This window comes from Apteryx mantelli, chromosome 2, assembly GCF_036417845.1.
Source record: "Apteryx mantelli isolate bAptMan1 chromosome 2, bAptMan1.hap1, whole genome shotgun sequence".
Classification (NCBI taxonomy): Eukaryota; Metazoa; Chordata; class Aves; order Apterygiformes; family Apterygidae; genus Apteryx; species Apteryx mantelli.
The window spans coordinates 151,389,413-151,411,810 of NC_089979.1; the positions used below are offsets into that span (position 1 = coordinate 151,389,413).

The following is a 22,398-nucleotide window of genomic DNA, read 5'->3' on the forward strand; positions in this document are numbered from 1 at the left end:
CTGACCTGCTTGAAATGAGTAAAATATATCATGAATTTAATTCTATGAAGACAGCTGGGTAATTCAGTCTTCTTTTACCTTCAAATGCCATTTATATTCACTTCAGTAAGAAGCTCCAAAACCTTGTTCCTACCATGCTTAGTTTATCATACATGTGAAATCAAACATACAATATTAATAAAATCAAATGTCCAATTTAAAATGAAGCCTCTCATTAAGCTAACCTTCGTAAGCATTGCCATGAGCCATGAAAAAGCTTATCTTGTAAAGCTAAAGAAATAATGCTAATAATAAATGCTGACATTTTCAAACGAAGACCCTCAAGTTACAATTTTCTAGTTAATAACAAGTAGCATTGTGAATAAGTTTGATGAGATTTCAGTTTTCCATTTCACAACATTTAAAGGCTTCTTTACAGGGATGCAGACGATTTCATTTTATTGTAAGATTAATAAAGCTAATTAACAAGATATGGCAGTCAGACTTTTCCTGCCACAGCTGGAATATTTGTTAGGTGCTCAGTGAAAAGAAGGGCTGACTTGAGCAGGTATTTTCAAAGAACAAAAAGGGATATATAACCACTATGTATAAATAGTCAAAGAAGTACGGATTTACACAGAATTGTGTTTATATGTGAGAGCTGAAAAATTTAGGCCTGATCAAAAACTCTTTGAACCCAGGGCATATGGCTTCCTCAGGCATCCCTGAGTTTTGAATCAAGCCCTTTCAAATGTTAACTGTATTGCCAGCATAAAACCTGGATATGTAAATTGTTGTCTGAACATATTTTATACATGTACAAGGAAGCCGCTGACTAACCTGAGGACCTATCGTATGAAAGAAAATAAAAAATGTGGAAATCAGTCTTCAAATCATCAGGGCAGGCAGATCTCTAGTAACTAAACTGTGATCATAAACTTTCAAAACTATTTCTGCCCTAAATTCCTGCAGTTAAAAGTGTGAATGTTGTAGTTTCACTGTTGACATGTTCAGCTAGGCTTCGAACCTCATCTGTTTTCTCATCCAGGTTGAGGTTTTTCTTCAGCTTTTGGTTTTCTGCTGTAAGAACCAATGCATACAAGCTTTCCTATAAGTAAGTACGGAGAAAGACTTCTATTTTGAACTCTATGTAACCGAAAGATGTCGTTTTCATTGTTTTATAAAAACTAACTTGCAGAATAGCACTCCTGCTTCTTAAATGGTTTCTTGTCTTTTGTGTTCTTTCATACAAGATAATTCCCTACACCCTAGGGAACTAATTCCCTTTAAGTCACTCTGATACCACTAATTGCATCTCATATCAAGGTTTCCTGACCAAGCAATATCTCTGAAAGGGGATTTCTCTGGTTTTGCTGGTGTACTGTTCCCTACATTAAGGCAAGTTATTCTGTTCCTTAGCGAATTAAAAACTGCATTTGGAAATCAAAGGGATGGAAGGATGGATGGACAGGAGACTGATCTGGCCAAATACCTGCTCTTCAGCACTTTGAGTTTCAGCTTCTTTTTTTTAATTTGCAGATTTTTATGATGTACTTGTTACTAACTTCTGAATTTAATGCAGCTGTATTTACATTTCTTTTACTGTTATTTTTCAAAAACTATTTCTGTTCATTTTATATACACTCTCAAATGAAGCTTCCCATCTTTATCATAGAAAGTTTTATAGTTTATATTTCTTCCACATTATTGCAAGATCACAAAAGAACATTAAAAAAATGAGTATAAGTAGTTCTTATTCGAAGAAGACAAAAGCGTAAAACCTGTAATTGCTACCCACCTGTCTCTATACTTTCTGCTTTCAGCCCTATCATCAAGAAAGATGCCAAATAAAGATATAAAGTTTTCCAGTACGCCCAGACATATATTCTGATGTGCTGATCTGATTCACTTTGCACAAGTTGCAACCTGCTCAAGGTTTTCTGAAAAAAGCAGTGTCTCTGTGAAATATATTATCTGGTATACCCATAGGATCTTCAAATCACCATGCCAAAGACTTTCGCAGTGTCTACAGAGGGCTGCTTAAAGTGAGGATACACCATCATTTAGAAATCGCCTGCCTTAAATTAAACTGGTATTTTTTTGTATTGGTTTTTGTAGTGTGTGTCTATGCCTTAGACCTCTATGCTCAAAACCTCTATTCTTTCATCATCATACAAGCTATTTTATTTAAACAATAACAAAAAAACCCTTTCAACTGTAGCGTGCATTTTGGTATCACAAAATATCTAATACATCGATGGATTTTGGTCTTCCTTTTTTCTCTGCTGGCCAGTGCCACAATGGCTTTGCAGTGTTATATGAATCTCTAGCCTTTCCATTCATATTGACGAGGTCTATGGGCTGATCCTGCGTTGCCCTTGGCACGTAAGATCCTAGCCAGCGCAGCGGGAGTTCACCCACGTCACATTTGGCTTGTAGGGAAACGAAGGTCAGCCTCTAAAGGTCCGGTCATTATTGGTGCATAAAGTGATGTCAATGAAAAATTAAGGAGCACATGTATGGTAAAATATCATTTTTTTGCCAATGGAGTTTTGGTTTCCCAAAACTAAAAATATTTCTCTTTGTTCCATTCCAAAACAGATGTTTTTGTTTAACTCCAAATTATCTGCTGCTTTACAGAAACGTGCATTACAAATGAAATGCAATCCACAAGGACTGTGGAGTTTAATACAACTCCCAGAGCTGAGGCTATATAATGACAGCATTCACGGCTGTAATGTTATCTACCCAGTGGTCTACTCTCCGGTGATAAGAAAAGGAAAAGAACAATTTGTAACTGCATACATTAAATCTTGAGTCATGCAACTGCCATGAAGCACACAATTGTTATGTGGGTGTGGAGTATGTCTCTTTTTTCCATTACAAAACAAAAAGCTTTTGGATAAGAGGAGGAGACAACTGGGATTCAGGGGACTGATTCTGCTATATGTTCATTTTAGTTGAGAAAGGAGAAAACAAATTAGGAAGCGTTATGTATTTCCACCTGCTTTTGCCACAAACTTTGTCTCTCACTAACATTAGGACACATGTCATTAATCAAATCCATATCTGCTGCAGCACCTCCCTCACCACATTTCTTCCTTATGAATACATGACAGCCTCCACCCATCCCACTGGAGCACAAGGTTCATGCTCCTGAATACAACCCAAAAACTTTTCAGATAGCATTCAAGATCATCTGGGATTTCTGGGATTTTCTGTTTTCTAAACGTGTGCCCTACTCATCTCCACAGTTTCTCCCAGAGAGAATGATGCCCGTCTGCTACAGCCAGGTACAGGAAGAGCAGATGACTGTCCTTCAGCTTCCTCAGCTGTATTTCAGACTAATTGGAGAGAGCAGGAATGAACAAATACTAGATACAGAGTAAACAAAGGCTTATCTGTACAAGCAGAATAAATGTTTTCTACATTGTCCTAACAAGTATCTCGGTTGTATTTTGACAACAGCAAAATAAGTGTGAAACCATTAATACAATAAGGGTGTGGGCATGTTACTGGTAAGTCACATATAGAAGTGAATAATACTTTTTGGCAACAAATGCAATATTATTCTTTTAATAAATGCAAAGTGTACACTGCAAAGTGCTAATTTCAAATTTGATTTTGGGATGATTTAAAACAAAGTATTTCATTTCTAATTGACATTTTGAAATTACCACTTTTGTGGCCACCATAATGATCCCAAAAGTGAAAAGGAACAATTGCAAAGAAAGTTACCTAAAAGAATATTCAGTATCCATGGAATTTTAAACTCCCAAGCTACCAAACTGACAACTGTTTATTAAGTATGTGTTTGGAAGTTTTTTTCAAATGTTAATAATTTTGCCAAATCTGGATGTACTTTCATGTGCATGGCCAAAGATGCAGTTCTGGCATCAGCAAAATCTTCTTAATGAAGTAACTTGGTATTTTTTAAAATAACACAAGCAAAACAATGTACTATTCCCTAAATGCATTATTAAATATGGCTGAACTGTCTCAGCTGGAATTTTTCAAAGCAATTACCCCTTAAAGCATTGACACATATTTGCTGTGCAAATTGTGCTGGTAATTTAAGATGCTACCACCCTTCTGCTGCAATTATTGTATCTCCAACAGTGTTGGAGGAATAGAACATGTGATTTCTCAGCTGCTTTGGAGCTAAATCTGGTGTTTTGATATAAATTGCCTGTAAACATGAGATTAAGCTAAACTACCTGACTTCTTTTCCAAAATGACTTTGAAGTAATAGAAGTTGGAGACGGTGACATCTTCAGTTAGAGTCACTATACTTCACTGTTTGTCAGTGCCTTAGATACCAAAGAAAATTTCAGCTAAAAGCATTGGTTTGGCAGTTATGGACAATGACAATGGGGCTCAGAAGGGCATCAGAAGATGGGCCTATTTGCTTTCCTCCTGTACACTTAGAATCTGGTTGTTTTACCTTGATGACATTAACTCAACCAGGGCCACGCTGAATTTTCTAATTCAAAGCTGCCTTCTAATGTGATAAAACTATTGCTACTCAGTGAATAAAACTTAAGTACGCTTCAAAGCGGCAATTCGCGATGCCACAAAATAATATCAGAACACCACAAAAACAATTTGCTGTTTTGAAGCGGGGATTGCATTAAAAAGGCACAGAGGGGAAAGAATCACGCTTCGGTCTGAAACCGAGGAGCAACTGGTAGCGCCCCAGCCCAAAGCAGCCCGGCCTAGCTGAGGTGACCGAAGAAAACGGCGAGGCCGCAAGCGGGGCGCAGGGGCCGCGGTGCCCCGAGGGGGCGGCAGCCGGGGCAGGGGCAGGGCTGCCCCTCCCGCGGTCACTGCCCCAGGAGCGGCGGCAGCCTCCGCCGGGGAGCGGGCGCAGGGGCCCGGGGGGGCGGCCCGGCAGGCGGCTGCCCCGGGGGAAGCGGAGGGCGGGCGCTGCGGGCGCCGGGGCGGCTCCCGCCGAGGCGGCCGCCCCGGGGCGCCCGGCAGCCCGCGGGCCGCGCTCACTTCGCCGCAGGCACCGAGCGGGCGAGCTCCCGCCGCGCCGGGCTCCGCGCAGCCGCCGCGCCCGCCGCTCGCAGCTCCCCCGCCGGCGGCGGCCCCGGCTCCCGCCCGCCCGCCCGCCAAGGTAAGCCGCGAGGCGCCGGCCGGGGGGCCCCGTCGGGGCGGGCGGAGGCGCCGGGGCCCTGCCGCGGCGCGCGGGGTCCCTCCCGTCCGCTGGGCACGGCGGGGCCCGGCGCCGTCTGGCCCCGGGAGGGCGGGGAGCGGTGTCCGCGTGGCGGGGCCCCGGTGCCGGTGCCGCAGCGGAGCCCGCAGCCCCCCGGGCCGCCCTGCCCTCGCGAGCCGCTCTCCGTGGGGCGGCTCCGCTTCTCCGGCGGGCGGGCAGACGCGACCTGGCGGGTTACGATACTACTGGTGCAGTTGTGGCGCTTGGTCGCTCTCTTTGGTGGGGCTGACCTGAGCCACAGCTTCGTTTTGCCCCGGGCGGTACCGGGCGAGCAGGAGATTGTAAGGCTGAAAGGCTGAAGCTCCCGGAGAGCCGCCCGCGGCGGGAGGGACCCCGGGGGAAGAGGAGGGCAGAGCGGCTGGGGAAGGGGACGTGGGTGCCAGGACTTGCAGACCAGGTGGTCTGGCACGAGCACCCAGAAGTACACAGAAGCCCCAGGAAAATAGAAGGCTGTTGATCTTAAACTAAACACATAGGAGATGGTGGAGTGGTGGTGGGGTAGCCAATACAGCCTGCCAAGGAATGGGTTTTACTTCCCTCTCCCGGTGGTGTGTTTGGCTGCTCGGTTTAGGGAAGGGCGGATGTGTCCCCTAACGGTGAGAAGGCCTGTCCCACGCAATACCCTCATGAAAGTCGGGGAAGCCTGACATAAATAGAGTTGTCACAAGCTTAGGGTGGTTTTTCAATCCCTTGGGTACCAAAAGAGAAGTTGCTAAATCTGTTTGCTGGGAAGACATGTTGGGTAGGGTCTCTTAGGCAGAATATCCTCCTGCCTGTCTTCATGTGTCGTTGGAAATCTGGATGCTGGGATACAGCATGTGAACAAAATAGGCACGATGCCACCAAACGGGGACAGGCACTTGGATTTGTGGAGGCCCTTTCCTGCCCCAGGTTTCTCCAATTCTGTCATTAGTGTGGCTCCAACTTGGGTCTAGAATTAACCCTCAAAACCTGTGTTTTCAGTATTTGGGGAGCCATTTTTCTTTTTTGGTTTTAGTTCCTTTTTGTGAGTTACGTGAAAACGATATTTTTCATTGGCCTCTAATTTGCCTCTAACAAATACCAGTTATACATATGACTCCACTAATGTCAGTGTTAATTAATTGCCCTCTTGCTGCACAACAGCAATGTAGATGCAGTGTTTCCTGGATCCAGTTTAGTACATCTGCTTCCTTACAGACAAACGTTTAGGCCCAGTGCTTCAGGGAGCTGTGCTAGATGACCTTCTTCACCTGTGCAGACTGTTCCATGTTCGCCTTCGCTAACTTCATAGATATTTTTTCTAGAAACTTTGTAAAGAATGTGAAATTTGGGTAAAAACTTTGTTTAAACAAGAATTTGTTGCTTTTTTTCTGAACCAGTTCCGTTTCTATTTTCCCCTCTGTGTTTTCAAATGAGAATATTACATTTAATTGCACCTCATGCTTTGTGTAAGCATTGCTTAAAAATGGAGATAATTTGGTTTGAAATATGGATTACAAATGTCTGTGGGAGGTTAATCAAAAGCATTACAGATAGCTGAGTGATCCTTATTGTTTTATATTTTCAAAGAATTCTGATCCATCTGGGAACAGACATGACTGGAAAAAATGTACTATATGTGAAAGGATATTTTAAATCATTCTCTTCATCTTTTTTTTTTTTTTCTCTCCTTTAAGTATTTCCTGTGGGTACCGACTCTTCTGCCTTTTGGAGGCAAATGTGTTTGCGAAGGCTCAAAGTAATTATTGAGTAGCTTGTGTTTTGATTGTTCTTGCTGGAATTTGTGGTTATTTGATGCACGGTCTTCAAGCAGAGTATGATGCCTTTTGAAGTGCTGGTTTATTTCATTATCAAATGAATTTGTTCCAGCTTAGTTTGGTCTTTGCAGTGTCTGACTCTCACTATGCTTGAGCAGTCTCTGCCAGATCACAGACTGTAACTCACAAACCTATGAATCAGGCTGTAAAAGTGTTTTGTTTGTTTAGATGTATATAGCTTTAGAGACTAACACATTCGGGAGTGTAGTAACTTGCACAAATGGGACGGCAATGTGAACGCAGGGCCCATTTGCATGTCGTAACAGCTTAACTCAGTACATGTGACCACAGCCTGAGATTTCTTAGGCGGTAAAGAATTTCCCCAATATGCTAGGGTTTTGCTTTTGCTGTGTTTCACCTTTGCTGTTAGCAGAGAAGGAACTGATGTCTTACAGCAGTGAGAGGAACAAAAGGCAGAAAGCTTTCTTTCTCTTGCTCTGCAGTATGTGGTGAGATGAGAGGTGGAACTTCAGGTAACCTTCTGGGGATGGAAGGATCAGCAGCTGCATCTATCTGACTCTACAAAATGTCCAAGCAAACTAGCTTTCCAGAGTCCTACTGGAGCTGAGCAGCGGGGTTACCTTGTTCAAGGAAAGACCTAGCAGTCTGTAGATTCGAAAAAAACACTGTAAATCCCTTGAGGAGAAGATCTGGGGAGGCGTATTTTCTTGAAAGAGGGGTCGTGTTTCAGAGGTAGCATTACAGGAGTACAGCTGAATTTGGATTTCCTGCATATTCTTCATATATCAGGGACAAAGGTCCTTTTTTGTTGTCTCTGCAAACCACATGTGTTTTTCTTTGCCACAGATCTTTTTTTTAATCCTTCATTTCAGTATATCTTGATTTATTTTACAGTATGTCTATCTGACGTGTGGTGATGATGACTGCACCTTGTCAGGTGCTGATCTAGGGTGAAAGTGAAAAAGACTGACTGGTAGTGTTTAAAGGCTTGTACTAAGATCTTTTGTTTGCCTGAAACAGTATGAAAGCCTTAACTTGTTTCTTTTGGAAGATTTCTAGTGACAGTGGTAATTTCCATCTGTGCAGACCTTCCAAAGCACTTCTCAGACTCTCTAGGTGAGATCCTCCTCACCCAACTTCATACGTTTACATTTTAGTTAGTCACCTGCCATTCTGAGCCACGTTTGTAGTCTGTGGAGGTAGATAGGTACTCCTAAAATTTTAGTTCAGCTACCCAATTTTAGACAGCTACTATCAGTCATGCTCTATAAAAATGCCTGCCTTTATTGACTAAACAGAGAGCCTGGAATGACCAGCTCAGATGCTAGGAACTCCACTGTATGTCTTTCCATGATTAGGAGTGATCCATGATACAGTAAAATTGCTCTTTGAAAAGCAAGCACTTTAGTCAGCTTTTCTTTTCATCCAGCCTATTAATCCATGTCTACCCTAGACATTAACAGTATAGCTGTGAGTGCGGAAGACAGTATGCTGCATTGCGAAAGAAAGAAACTAGGGTGCCTGTTTTCTGCTGAAGTTTCTCTAGGAAACTTTTGAGCATCTACCTGAACATACCTGAACATCTGTCTCTCTCCTCTTCCCAATATTAATTTATAGCATTGTTCCTGGACTGTGAATGAAAAGGACACACAAATTACTCTGATCTGACTTACAACTTTAATGTGGGAATTCACAAACTGGTTTGATAATGACTTTTTAAGAAGTTCAACTCTGTCATTAGTTTCAAAGCTTTTCTACCAGTAAAATGACCTGTTAGATCTGTGGCTAGCTAATTACTCTCATAATTTTTGCTACCAGAAGCCACATCAGACTGCAGACAGCCCTGTTCCTTCTTCTTGAGCATTGTTCCAGCACAACATATATTTAGCCTCAAAAAAAATTGGGATTAGGGTTATCAGGGTTAATAGTATTTTGGGGGATGGGTGCATTATGAATCCTAGAAGAGAAAGGAGATTCAGTATATTTAAATGAAAAATTTCTGTGATATTTTGCTTAGAAATACAGAGACATTTCTGATAGAAGTTTTGCACTAGATGCATCTTCTCAGTCCATTTTCATTTTTTTCTTTCACTCTGCATATTTGCTTGTATTCTAAAGCAATGGATGTGGGCTAGAAAGTGTGACATACAACACTAATACTAAAGGATGTTACTCCCTGGTTATCTGCTATTGCTGATGGGCAGACCCAGTGCGGCTGATATCACTAACAATGGAAAGTTCTCAATTGTCCTCAGACAGTCCGACCAACATAATAAAAAAAAAAAAAAAAGACAAAAGCTTTATCATCCTACAGCTATCAAGGAGAGCCTGGATGTATGGAGGGCAGATCTGCTTTTAGCAGCATTGCTAAAAGAGAGAACAGCTAAGAGCCCAAATCTTAGAGGCACTAAGTAGATGGTTTTGCCTATAAAAATTAGAAATGACCTTCTGAGTCCCTAGTTTTAGGAGAACTCATGTGCTGCTGCCTAAAAGGCAGTGTAGGCAAGCTGCACAGAGTTGTCCAGCTGTCAGTTACCTGCTGCTCTCCAGTCCATATTGGCAGCAAAAGAAAATTCGCGGCTCGGTGACCTTTGTGGCCATTTTGGCACTCTCACTGCATCTTTAGCTAGCACATACTACAGATACATGATTGCTTTTGTCCTGCGTAGAAGCACAGATTTTGATATGGGCTTTCCAACAGTACTAGAGCTCCCCATTCTCCTCACTTGCTGTGGGAATTCCATTGAATCACAGAAACAAGGATATATCAGCAGCATGGCTCAAGAAGTGGTTTTGAAAGTTGGTGTAGTTTCTGTCTCTGACTGCAAATTAAAAAAAAAAAATCATTTAAATGACAGTCAAGGCTACATTACTGTTCTCTGTGTTTTTGATGATATCTTATATTTTGGAGATCCACAGTAGACATGGCTCAGAGGGCCTGAGCAAGTGAGGGTACATGCTAACAACGTGCATGCAGATAGCATTCCCAAACGCTGTTGTGGTCACAGCTTAGTTTTGTACTTTGCTGGCTGCATCGTCGTACCTGAGGAGAAGCCAGCAAACCTAATGTCTGAGAGAGCCAATACAAATGAGCTGGCAGTTCTGGGTTTCAGCCCTAAGAAGGGATTCAGCATGAAAGTAACTGCAGTTTTGCCCCATGGGAGCCTTGTTCTTGCATGAAATTCGGCAAAGCCTTTCATATTTGTTACTAGTTTGAGCTCCCTTGTCTCCCCTCCGCCGTGTTATCTCTTACCAGATCAGTTCTTATCCCTCCTCTGGTAGGGAAAAAGAGAGAGGCAATGGTGTTGCCTTCTCATGCAAAACCTTACAGAAATGGAAGATCTAGACAGGAAATGTCACAAGATTCTCCTCTTCTCTGACATGTTCTCCTCCCACAACTGTCTCCTCTGCGCGGTTCATGGCTTGCTGGGCTGTGGCAAAGCAGCCACAGCTATACCAATACAACAGCCTGTCTGTGGCGACTCCAGGCTTCCACCTTCTTTACAGATCTCCATCTGCCACCCACTGCTCATATTTGCTTGTGATCTCTGTGCATTATGTAGACTGAAAGAAACAGCTTTTCTAGGTGGAAAGATAATACAGGCCTTGAAATTGTACCTTTAGATTAGTGTCTTTTCCTCTTTCAGTCTTCCTTTCCCCTACCATGAGTATCCTCCCTTAAACATTTATAGCAATAATAAGAACATCTGATTGTAAGAGATAAGGTAGTGACTCGGAGCTTTTGCCAATGATTAGGGCTAGGAATAAATTACTTGTGTGGGTAGACAGTGCCCTCATGGACCTTTATAGGGTATCTTACGCTTACCTCAGATGGCTCATTGTGGGAGAAGGAGAACAGATGAACCAATGATTATTCAACACAGCGACTCCTGAACATAAATTTTGTCCTGTATCTTTTCATTCCTTTTTCTCTTCCTAAATTTGTATTATTCTTTCCATTATCCCACACTCATCATCCCTTCATTCTAGTGAGAATGGGGAGGGGGAGAGGGATGTTTTTTCCCCCATTGTGGGTCCCTGTATTCCTCTTTCATCTATGTGCTTTCTTGACTATCTTTTCCTTCTGGTTAGGCAGTCTATTAATGTAAGATCAATGAGCATCATGGATTCTGAAGCTAAATGTCAAAATCTTCATTTAGCAGAGATTCGCAAGACACACTTCTATAGATCAGAGATTGAGGACAGGTGAATTCTGGGAATGGTTCAAAAGTAGCAATGGAAATTAAATGCTTATAGGCTGCTTGATCCATTCCAGGATGGAGATAGGCTGATCATTTTGCTGGATTCAAAAATTGCTAGTAATTGCACTGTTCTCGTTTGCTGGCAATCTTTTTAAATACAAGACAGTCTCTAGTTGGTATATGGGTTCTGTACAGCAATGTTGGGTAACTGGAAAGCAGGAAGGAAAACATTACACCAACATCAGCAAACTACAGATTATGGGAAGGAATGTGGAAAGAGAACAAATTTGTGCTATTCAGACTTACATTACTGCACCGTTCTGTTCTTCCAGCAGGGCAAAAGCAGGAGGAACCTAAGACTTCTGACCCATGTTTTCTGGTCACTTGTATGTCTGCAGTTTATACTTGGGTAGAGCTGAAGCAGGCAATTAACAGAATATATTTTTCTTCACTCTCCATGCTGAAAGGTACCTCAGCACAAAACAGATGAGCCTGGTGGCAGGCAGCCACCAGGAGAAGGTAACACCGCAGCTGGTGGCTCATGAACTGAATCTAGCTCGGGGGGATACACTTGAATCCAGCTCGCTGCCTTTTCCAGGAGAAGATAAGGTGGGGAAACAGAGAAACATCCCTTGTTCCTCTGTACCAGCAGTCTGGTGCATAATTGAGAGTTGTTTCTTCTGCCAAATCTGTGTTAAGACGTAGTACTGGAGACATATCTCCTCCTACCGTTTCATATTATACACAGAGTTTGTGGTCTCTGTATCACTCATGGTGAGAAAGTCCCCAAACTGGTCCATAATTCAGTGACAAAGGAAAAACAAGATGACTGAGTCAGTAGCTATACAATATTTCTGTAACGTTATTAGACCCACAGGCCAGATGGAAGCAGATTGTCTGCAGAGAGGATATTATATAAAGAAGAACAAAAGTGACACTGCATTCTAGCTCTGTGAAAGCAGTCCCCTTTGGGAGTTGACAGGATGTTCCGAAGTGAAGTACTGAAAGATAGACATTGCTCCTCAACTTTCTTCTCCCTAAGTTTGTGTCATAGTATTGGGGTTCCTTCTTCCCTTGCATGTGGTGCTTTTAGCTTACAGTGCCCAGCTGCTGAAGTGGACTCGGGTCCCTTCTGCCCTGTGGAATTCATTTCCAGGGACCAGACCCCGGGTCTGTACCTGGGAGGGTTATTCTGGAGAGGAGCCTGGTGAACTAGCTGTGTCACCCACCCAACTTGAGTGCAGTATTCCTCTGTGTTCCTTTTCCAGAGCTGTTGCATACGCTGCCTGTCACCAGTTAAATGTTCTGCCTGTCCTGTCTCATCTTGCCACCAGAGCCCCTTGCTTACCCCCTCCTCTGGCCTTGAGTAACTTCCTCCTTATGTACTGCAGATAAACTTTTAGGTAGTCTGTTGTCCCTCTCTGTCTTTTTAACTGAGCTTCTAGGACCATTCAATAATCTTGCCGTCCTGCCTCACCCTAAAAGCAGGACCCACAGCTACTTCTCTGAAACACCACTATCCACCACCACAAGTGGGATAAAGAGGATATGTGTTTGGGGTGTGTGGGGGGGCGAGGCATAGGCTAGGGACGGCAGAGGTGATGGTAACTGAGGCAGCATCACCTGAAGGACGGCCTGAGTCAAGAGTCCCGTGGTGCTTTGCAAACATGTACTAAAACTCTCTCTATTGCCAATGGAAAATCAAGTTCTCAAATATATCTGTGCAAAAGATATATATATGCTCATGTTGTACTTGTGCTCAGTTGTTGTATTCATATATAGGAGTCCCTGAGATGTTGAAATTATTATTATCATCTTATGGCAAAAAAAGGGTAAAATACAACTGCTGTTATCATTCAAGTGCAGCAGTGTTGTTTTCAGGTCTATGAAGTCTGAGTCTTTCAGCCTAACAAAGACTTCCCCTAAATTCTGTCCTAGCTGCAGGCTTATCCCTGTAATACATGTGAGTTAACTGTGAATTTCAAATCAGCAAAAAGAGAATAAGCTTTTAAGAATATAGAATTGTAATTGTATATATGTCATAGTTATGAAAAAGAAGTAGGATCTGTGAGTTTGGGATACTCTTATCTAAAGGTGTTTGTGCTTACATCTGTGTGTATGATTCCAGAGTTAGTAGAGTAGGAGTTTTATAGGTTTAATTATCAAGTGTGTGTTTAGTCTTGCTAGAGTCAATATGAGCAATGGTGTGGTACAAGATAACAAGGCAACTTGTGTCAAAACTGGTTCTGCAATGTATATAAAAACGTATGTCTGGAGCAATAAATGGAAAATGCTGTGAAGTGTTTTATGGTCAGCTGAAGATGCTTTAGTGCCCCAGGTTAGCATTAAAGACGGATTCTCTCACATTATGGTCCTTATCTGCCATTTTAATTTTAATCCAAAGCCAAATAGCTTATTCTTAAACTAGTGAGGATAAAACCTTTGCAATTGTATCACCCGCTTCCTGCAGCTCCTAGTGTTTTAGTGTGTAGCTTTTGGCCTATCACGAGCAGGGTTATGACATGTCAAACCCATCCCTGCATTAAATATGCAGTATAATTTCAGCTGCAGATAAACCAACAGTCACTGGCACACCAGACTTCCCAGAAGAAGAGGTGATATGAATAAGAAACTGCTTTCAGAGTTATCTCTGTGTGTGCAAGCTTTTTCTTGGAAAATGCCATGCTTATGAATGGTAGAATGTTAGGGAAAGCAGCAGTGCTGGGGTGATCTTCTTGCTGTTGATCACTCCTTTTCAGAATATGACTTAGTATTACACCAGAAAAAAGTTACATGAGATTGGGTCATTTTATGTAGGTATAATGAAAGAGAAAAGTCCTTAGAACATGCTCATCCCCAAATCTGATTGTGATTTTGAAAGCTGTCGGCAGCTGCCATTTCTACTTTATCACTCTAAAACTTTCTTAGTACCTGCTAGAATTAGTAACTAATTGGATTATTCTTCTAGGCTGAATTCCACAGATAGGTGTTCTCTCGTATTCCACTTTATAAAAATTGACCTACATGTCTGTTAGGAACTTTTTGCTAGAGTTGATGCAATAGAAGGTTAAGCAACTGTGACCTGCCTCACTGAAATTTGTAAGAAATATTCAAGTAGTCACAAAGTTTTTTTTTTCTAGACACATATTTGTAAATTCATTGTAAGGAACCTGGTTAGATCTGTTTCAGACCTGTGGGCAATTTGGCCAGCAAGTTGTCTCCAACAGTGGCTGGCATCACATGCTTCAGAAGAAGGTGTAAGAAATCCTGTGCTGAGAGGTATGATGTCTGTCATGAAAGCTTTACTCTAATCCCAAGTTAATAGAGCCTTTTTTTAGGTCTTGAAATATGAGGTTCAACATCCCTTCCTGAAATGTTTTGAAATACTAACACTTAAAGCTGGAACTACTTGTATAAATAACCAGCACCTCAGCTTGCTAACTCATCAGTTTTGATGATGAGTTTCATAGTTACATTCTGCACATTTCCCAGCAACAGTTGTGCAAAGTTTCAGTTTCATTTAATATCCTGTGTTTTTATATTATAAACCAGGAAGAAGTGATGTCTCCAAAACCTTCCTCTAGGTTCTGATGCAATTTTTTATCAAGCTACTTTCTCACCTGTTTCCTGTGACAATTAGTTACCCTCTTTCCAGCTTCACTCTATGTGAAGGGCCTTCCATGTCACAGTCATTTGCATCTCTCTCCCCTAATTCTCCTCTTTTGCCCTCTCTCTGATATGGGATGACCAACTCTGCATATGTGATCATTGGGCTACTGGTGGGTCTCTCCAAGCATAAAAGGTTTCATTCCACTCCAAAAAGCATTTAAGCATTAAGCATTCTGCTAGCAGAAAGCTATAATGCTGGAGGTGGTGATCTGGGTAGTCAAACAGCTTGTGTTCATTTTTGTGGCACTGGTACTCTGGCCCTTAAACACTGTAGGACAGGGACTGGGAGATAAGATGTGCTTTAGATTTTTTTTCATGTAACATGAGCTCTGCCTCACGTATTTTTATCCCTGCTCTTTACATATGTCACATCTTAAGAATAATGACACCAATTTTAATTTAATGTATTTGTAACTCTTCTGAGAGGTCAGTAAGAGGGCTGGATCCTAATACTGTTCCTAGCAGGACTCCACAGTATGCCTTTTACTGATATGTTGCCGTTTCTCATTCCTTTTTGTTTCTAGCCCTTAGGCTGATTAAATTGCATCAACCCAACTGTGACTGAGTTGCAGAGATGGTAATCTTGTTTGTGATACCGTTGGTGTTTCCTGTTCGGTATTGCACAAGGCTTTTAAGCTTGTTTCCTGATCACAAGTGCAGAAGCCTTGGTACCATGTGACTTAGACCACTCTTCCTGTAGAAAAGAACTAGCTTTTAGTCATGCTCACAGAGGTATTAGATGCGAACAGTTCAAACTCTTTTTAGTGTATTGCCGTACTTGTTGTTTTAAGCTACACCATGTGGTCACCATGTCAGCTTTGTAGTAGTTTTTTATGTATTTTCTTTCAAGTAGGGTGAATTTTGTATCATTCTTTTACTGCTCATTCTGTTAATTTACTGTCAAGGGATACAGATCCTGTCATTTCCTATGTCTGGTTCATAGACAGAGCAATGATGTCTTCTATAAGTGTGCAAATCACAAAACTTTCTTAATTCTTAAAAAAGCAAAGTTTTGAGTGTTTTTATTCTCTCTAGTACCTTAACAAATCAAGATGTTTGCAATCACACAGAATCAAGTGTTGGTGTTAATAACAAAGTTCCCATTATAGACTTTCTCTGCATCTGCAGAATTTCTCTGGTATTAGAGGTGAGAGAACTTAACTTCTTAGCCCATAGCTCAAGAAAAGGTAGAGTTTTACATCTCCATTTAAAATAAGAGTATATCAGGAGTAGATATTTAGCTACTGGAAAAAATTTTATGTGAGTCTTGCTAAGTTTAGAAATGCAGTACCCCAGAGTATTGTGGGGTGATCCAGTTCTTGCGAAAAGGAAATGGTTGGAGGCACCTGAATGGATGCAAGTAGGACTCAGCCACTGTAATTTAAAGAGAAGAATAAATACATTTGCAGATACCATATTTTTTCATTGGGTGAGATGAAATTCAAAAGTGCTAGAAGTACAAAGAGTAGAATAAAATACAAGAGTTTTGTTATTCATAAATCTCTTAATTTAGAGTTATATGATTTGTATCAGCAAAGAGGCTGCTAAGCCTGAAACTGGAAAGGCAATAAAATAATAGACCTAGCAGATCTGGGGGACTTCTGGTAAATGAGGGGTGAATAAATGTATTGATGAGTCAAAATGCAATGAGTTGATATTTTTGTGTTTTAGAAACCTATGAAAGAGAATGTAATATGCATAAACTAAATACTGACACTTGATGATTAAAATAACCAGCTGAAGAGAAAATGCCCCCACCCTTTAGATATATAGTATGAGAAATGCAGGTATATTTGAAACAAGTTTTCTTGAGGAAACAAGAACCTGATGAAGATTTAAGGATGTGAAATTTGGAAGAAAGAAAACATAAAGGAATACCTTTTTCCTGTATTCTTGGTGTTACTTCAGAAAGTGTTTCAAAAGTCTTTCAAACGGCATCAGCTTGAAAGTCAGTCACTTTAAAAATAGGTTAAAAGTTTCACATGTATGCCTTCCCATGTGCCCCTCCTCAAAATTTTTATTCTTTACAACCACAATTTCCTCTTCTTGTTTTAGTTCTGATTTTTTTCTTCTCTGCTTAATTATCTTATGCCTATCATGGGAAATTTATTGTAAAAGTATTGTCATATTTTTCTTCATTTTTTTTATTTATAGTGACTTTAGGAGTTACTATTAGTAGTACTATATACAGAAAAATCTTACAGAAAAATTACTGTTTAATGATTATAAAGGTGGACTGAGCATGAAATTCAGTTTTCCTCTGGGAATTTGGGTAAATCTTTTCCCCTTTTTTGTTAAGAGTAGCTCATACATCTGCAGGTTTCACTTTGAGTTTCTGGTTTGAATAATTTCAGGGCTATTTGTAAAAGCCCAAGGAAAGAATTTGCCAGTCCAATACACAGCAACATCTCTTGAATGGGATAATTCCCAGCTCTGTGTGTTGTTTTGCCTATTTGTTCCTACTGTGGCAATCAAAGGAAGAAAAATGGATATGAGGGTGGAGAGGAGTCATGAGTAGAATGAACGAAAGAAGAGAGTGGATAAGACACTTTTCTGCAGTTGCACCTTTTGGAGATTTATTTAACTGTTTTGAAAATATCATTACTGTTGGTAAGCATTTGCTAGCACTTGACAAAATTCTTGTTAAATTTTGACGGTTCTTATGTTAGTTAAGACATCACTCAATATGTTTTGATCCCAAAATATTTTCTTCATGTGCTTTGGTGGTGGGAATGTTAACTTTGTCTTCCTAAAACCAATTTGTAAAAATTCAAGAGAAAAAGGTAGATATCAATAGAAAGAATGCTTCAGTGACAGCTTTACTTTATCAGTCATCATGATGGATGTCTCTATACTTCATTCTCAAAATATATATTCAGGCCTTCTCCCTTCCCCCATGTGCTTAAGGTCTAAAAAACCCTAATATTAAATGTCATTTATATGAATTGATAAGAAAAAGTTATCAGTGACTACTCAGCTCCAATTTTACAGTGGAAATTCTTACAGAATTCTTTCCATGTTGCTTTTTCGTATGGTTACATTATTTTTCAGTCATGAATCAAATGTAACTGAAGAGTCATAAAATCATATAATGGCAAAGAAAGCAGCTTTATATTTATTAGAACCTATAAAAATCATGTAATTTGGGTAAACTGATGTGTAATCCAATATTCAATTCTCTTGCTTTTTTTTCCCTAACTACTAGAGAGGTTATTTTTTGGATTTTTTTTCTCCCTTTTTCCAATCTTCTCTTCTTGAGGGGGGTTTGCTTTCTGCTGGGATTTTCAGGAAACTCTAGTCGAGTTAGGAATGTCACTGAAGCGTGTTTTTGGTGTTGTGAGCAAACTGCAGTGGGATCTTCTGAAAATCCTAGCTTCAAGCAAGCTTAGTGCAGTTCTGGGATTTGAACAATGATAGCAAATAATTCTCAAGCAACAGATATATGTTTTAGTGGTTTAGTGGCATTTATCATTTAGCTATGGGGTTGTTAGGTGACACAAGATGCAAACCCAATGAATCTATAGGACTACTTATGTGTTTAAAGCTTAACCGTGTTTAAACCTTTTATGTGATCAGTACCAGAGTTTGCTCAATCCCTTGCAGACTTGTGCTTCTGAAGAAAATGGTGTTTGTAGCTCTCTGCTTTGGCACTGTTCCACGTTGGACACCTTTTTACAGTACTTCTCTCCCTGGAGAGGAACAAATTCATGAGAAGGCGGAAGCGGAGTATTAGAGAAGCCGTGTGTCCGCACATGCCGTGTTGTCTGGTGCAGTCCTGACACCCTCACTCCTGCGACAGGAGTCCCCAGTGAGCGTCCCGCGGGCTGAACGCGTTTTCCTTGTCTTGGTGCTCTCCCCCAGGTGCCCTGAGGTCAGGCAAGCCGAGAGTTCTCGGAGCGTGCTGATATTTGACAGAGTTTAGGGAGAAATACTGAGACAAAAAGTTAGTCGTATACCTGATCATAACCAGTTGCTGCACTAGATAACACCTAATAAACTCTTGTTGTTTCAGTCGTTTAAGCCAAAGAAAGAAAGCTTTCAGGACAAAGCATCCGGGAGTTTCTCAGCCTCAAACTTTGTTTCCTTTTCCATTTCTCACTAGCCAGATATTTTTGATGTTTGAGATGCATCCATCATTTATTAGCTAATGACTTCCTGTGAAATGTAAATAATAAAAAGGACTGAAGTTGAACTCATAATGAGTGTAGAGCCCAAGCATGTGTTTAAGCATATACGGGATTGAGATTCAGATCTGTTATTAGTTATTTCTAAACTATACAAGCAGGTTTTTTCTCAAATTATTGCAAGTCAGGAACAGTTGTTTTAACTGGGAAAGCATGGTAAAAGAACCTTGTATATTCTCTGCTTTTGACCATCGCTAGCTTTGAAATGAACTTGTGATGATTCTTTGTCTGTGGATTTTTCTCTTTTAGATGGAGCGAACATGTGATGATATAGATGAAATGTTCAGCAATTTACTTGGGGAAATGGACATGCTGACCCAGGTAAATACTACTTTTTTTCTTCCAGCAGATTAGAAAATAGTTATTACATATTAGAGAAAAGAGACAGCCTTTCTGCAGTTTGCATGTTCTTTCACTCTGAATAAATACAGGTAAATTATTTTGAAAAACATTTTGAAACATTTTGAAAAACAACTAAATTTCTCTAATTGACATTTAAAATGAGGGCCCTGAAGAACAAGGTGATATCAGTGCAGGTTAGATTATGAAACAGAGCTAACTGCTTGTGAAAGATACTTTTACCAAAAACACAAATGAGCAACTTAAATTCCTTTTAGACTCAGCTGCAAGAAGTTGAAAGATTCAATCAAACAGGAAGAGGTTGAGTCTGAATTTTCACATATGAACATTTTGCATGCATGGATAAATGAGATGTAGCCTGTGTGTCAAATGTAAACTTTGGACATGAAAACAACATTTTTTATTATAGTGAATATATAATGTAGCAAAAGAGTCATCTTTAGATATGCCAAAATATTAAGCTACAGCCAGGGTGGCATTCAAGAATTTATAGAGACATTATTGCCAGTGCAGAATACACTCTTGAGAGGAAACAATAAAACAGCATGAGCCCATTTCTAAAGCTACAGTCCTGGAATATTTCCTGCAAAACCTGATAAAGGAGAATGTATAGTTCTAAACTACAAACTCAATAAATTTGTGGTATTTTAACATATGCCTGTTTGAAACTCTTAAGCTGTCATTTTGGATTCTCTGTGAGTTTGATTGCTTACAGCCTCTGTTTTGGGAATCTTTCCTCTCAGTAAATCCCCATGCTTGCCAAATTAAATGCCAATAATTCTGAGCCACAAAATAGGAATTTTGCTTAAACCACATGAAAGTCAAGATATCATACGGTAGTCTTAGCTGTCAAACCATAATACTTTGCCCCCCGTAGCCTTCTGATTTCTTAATGTTTTTTTATAACCATGTGTATATAATTACATATATATGTGTATATATGTGTGTGTGTGTGTATATTATATATACACACAAACACACACGTGTGTGTATATATGTGTGTATGTATATATATAGTATGTGTGTGTGTGTGTATATATATGTGTATATATATATATAAAAGGAGGTTCTTTTAGGATAATTTAATTTCATTATTATGCCTTGAAAATTAACAAAAGAATGCTTGTGTTAAGTTTTACCTCCTCAGGTTGGACAGAGCACCGTTGTGAGTGCAGGTGATGGGGGGAGGCTGAGACCGCACATCCTCCCTGCGCTCAGCAGCGCAGTCCGGGGTGGGTGGGATGGGCCGCGTTCCCAAGGCTCACAGTAATCCCCTGCTCTCTGCAGGGCTGGCCTCACTTCTCCCCGCAGCTCTGGGTGGGAGAAGGAGTCAGCACATATATGACAGCCTGAAACTCTTTCTGTCAACAGACTTGCATCTTTTAATTCCTTTGGACTTGATTTCCTAAACCAGTCTGTAGATAGTTTTTCACACTTTCTTCCCCACTCTGTTTATCTGTTCCTAAAGTGAGTGTAAATGGTAGAAAGACACAGAAATGCCCTTTCTTTGCATTAAAAGGTGGAAAACTAAATGCCGAACAGGAATTGGGGTTTTCTGCTATTTTTATGTCCTTTGTTTTTAACTTTTTTTTAGCATTTCAGTTTTTTTCTGTTCAATTTCTCTTTGCTTGTACTTTCTCTGCTTTCCTTTTTCTTTCTGCACTTTCCTGGCCATTATAAGATGTTATGACTTTTTTTTTTTTACATTAGTAATGTAAGTATTTCCTTTATACTCTTACCTTTATACACTTTGTACCCTCCCTATTTGCATCTTTTTTATTCAGGCACTGTAAAACTTTCTCATTGGCTTCCTTTCTCCCTCATCCTTATTTATACCATGTCTATTTTTATGGGAGTAGCTCTTAACAGAGAAACAGTGTTTAAAGTTGTCACTGCTTTGGTTTCCAGCTCTGTACAACTTCAGAAGAAACCAACATGTCCTGGGTGGGAAATATGTGAAAAGAGCTGCCAAGAAAAACATTTGCATTAATTTTCAGGGAAAATGCCTGTCAGTTGCAGGCAACTCATAGAAATGTAAATGCCCCTGGTACAAATTGAGTACGAACAAAAAGTCCTACTGTTGCAGCAGAAGGCAAACATCTCACAGGGATGTATCAACAAAGGTAGAGCTTGTAAGGTGTATATGGAGTAACCCTTCCATTCTGCTCCGCGTTGGTAAGCCCTCAACTGGGAATCGGTGCCCAGTGTTAGCACTGCATTTTGAGAAGGAAGAGGGTCAACTGGAGAAAACCTAGAGGAAAGGAATGGCATTGATGAGGAGGAAAAGAAACATGGCCTATGAGAAAAGGTCGAGCAGAGTTGTTTAGTCTAGAGAAGACAAGACTGATCACAATCTTAAAATACATAAAAGGCTGCTTCAGAGCAGAAAGAAGTGCTTGGTTCCCCATGTCCACAGAGGGTGGGACAACAGGCAATGACCTTCAACTGCAGCAAAGGAAGTTTCAGTTAAACGTCAGAAGAGAGGTTCAATGGCAAGGACAGAAATCTGGACGGGGAAGCAGTAGACTAGATTGGCAGAGTAAATGCTGAAATATATCTGATCAGAGGCTTTTCTCGTCTTTTCTCTCTTCTTGTCTCTCTCTTCTTGCCTGTCTGCCTGTCTGTCTGTCTCTCTCTCTCTTCTTGCCTGTCTGCCTGTCTGTCTGTCTGTCTCTCTCTTCTTGCCTGTCTGTCTGTCTGTCTCTCTCTCTTCTTGCCTGTCTGTCTGTCTGTCTCTCTCTCTCTTCTTGCCTGTCTCTCTCTCTCTCTTCTTGCCTGTCTCTCTCTCTCTCTTCTTGCCTGTCTGTCTGTCTGTCTCTCTCTTCTTGCCTGTCTCTCTCTCTCTCTCTCTTCTTGCCTGCCTCTCTCTCTCTCTTCTTGCCTGTCTGTCTGTCTGTCTCTCTCTTCTTGCCTGCCTCTCTCTCTCTCTCTCTTCTTGCCTGCCTCTCTCTCTCTCTCTTCTTGCCTGCCTCTCTCTCTCTCTCTTCTTGCCTGCCTCTCTCTCTCTCTCTTCTTGCCTGCCTCTA

General features: G+C 40.8%; 1 protein-coding gene across 2 annotated transcripts in view; it reads left to right on the top strand.

Annotated features, from left to right (window-relative positions):
* The first annotated feature begins 5,088 nt into the window (after positions 1-5,088).
* APBB1IP (amyloid beta precursor protein binding family B member 1 interacting protein) overlaps positions 5,089-22,398 on the top strand; it is a 67,862-nt gene continuing 50,552 nt past the window's right edge. For both annotated transcript variants that reach the window (XM_067291812.1, XM_067291813.1), the window contains exons 1-2: positions 5,089-5,098; positions 19,262-19,333. In XM_067291812.1, the coding sequence (XP_067147913.1) occupies positions 19,262-19,333 (72 nt within the window). In that variant the 5' untranslated portion in view covers positions 5,089-5,098. The remainder of the gene's footprint in view (positions 5,099-19,261; positions 19,334-22,398) is intronic.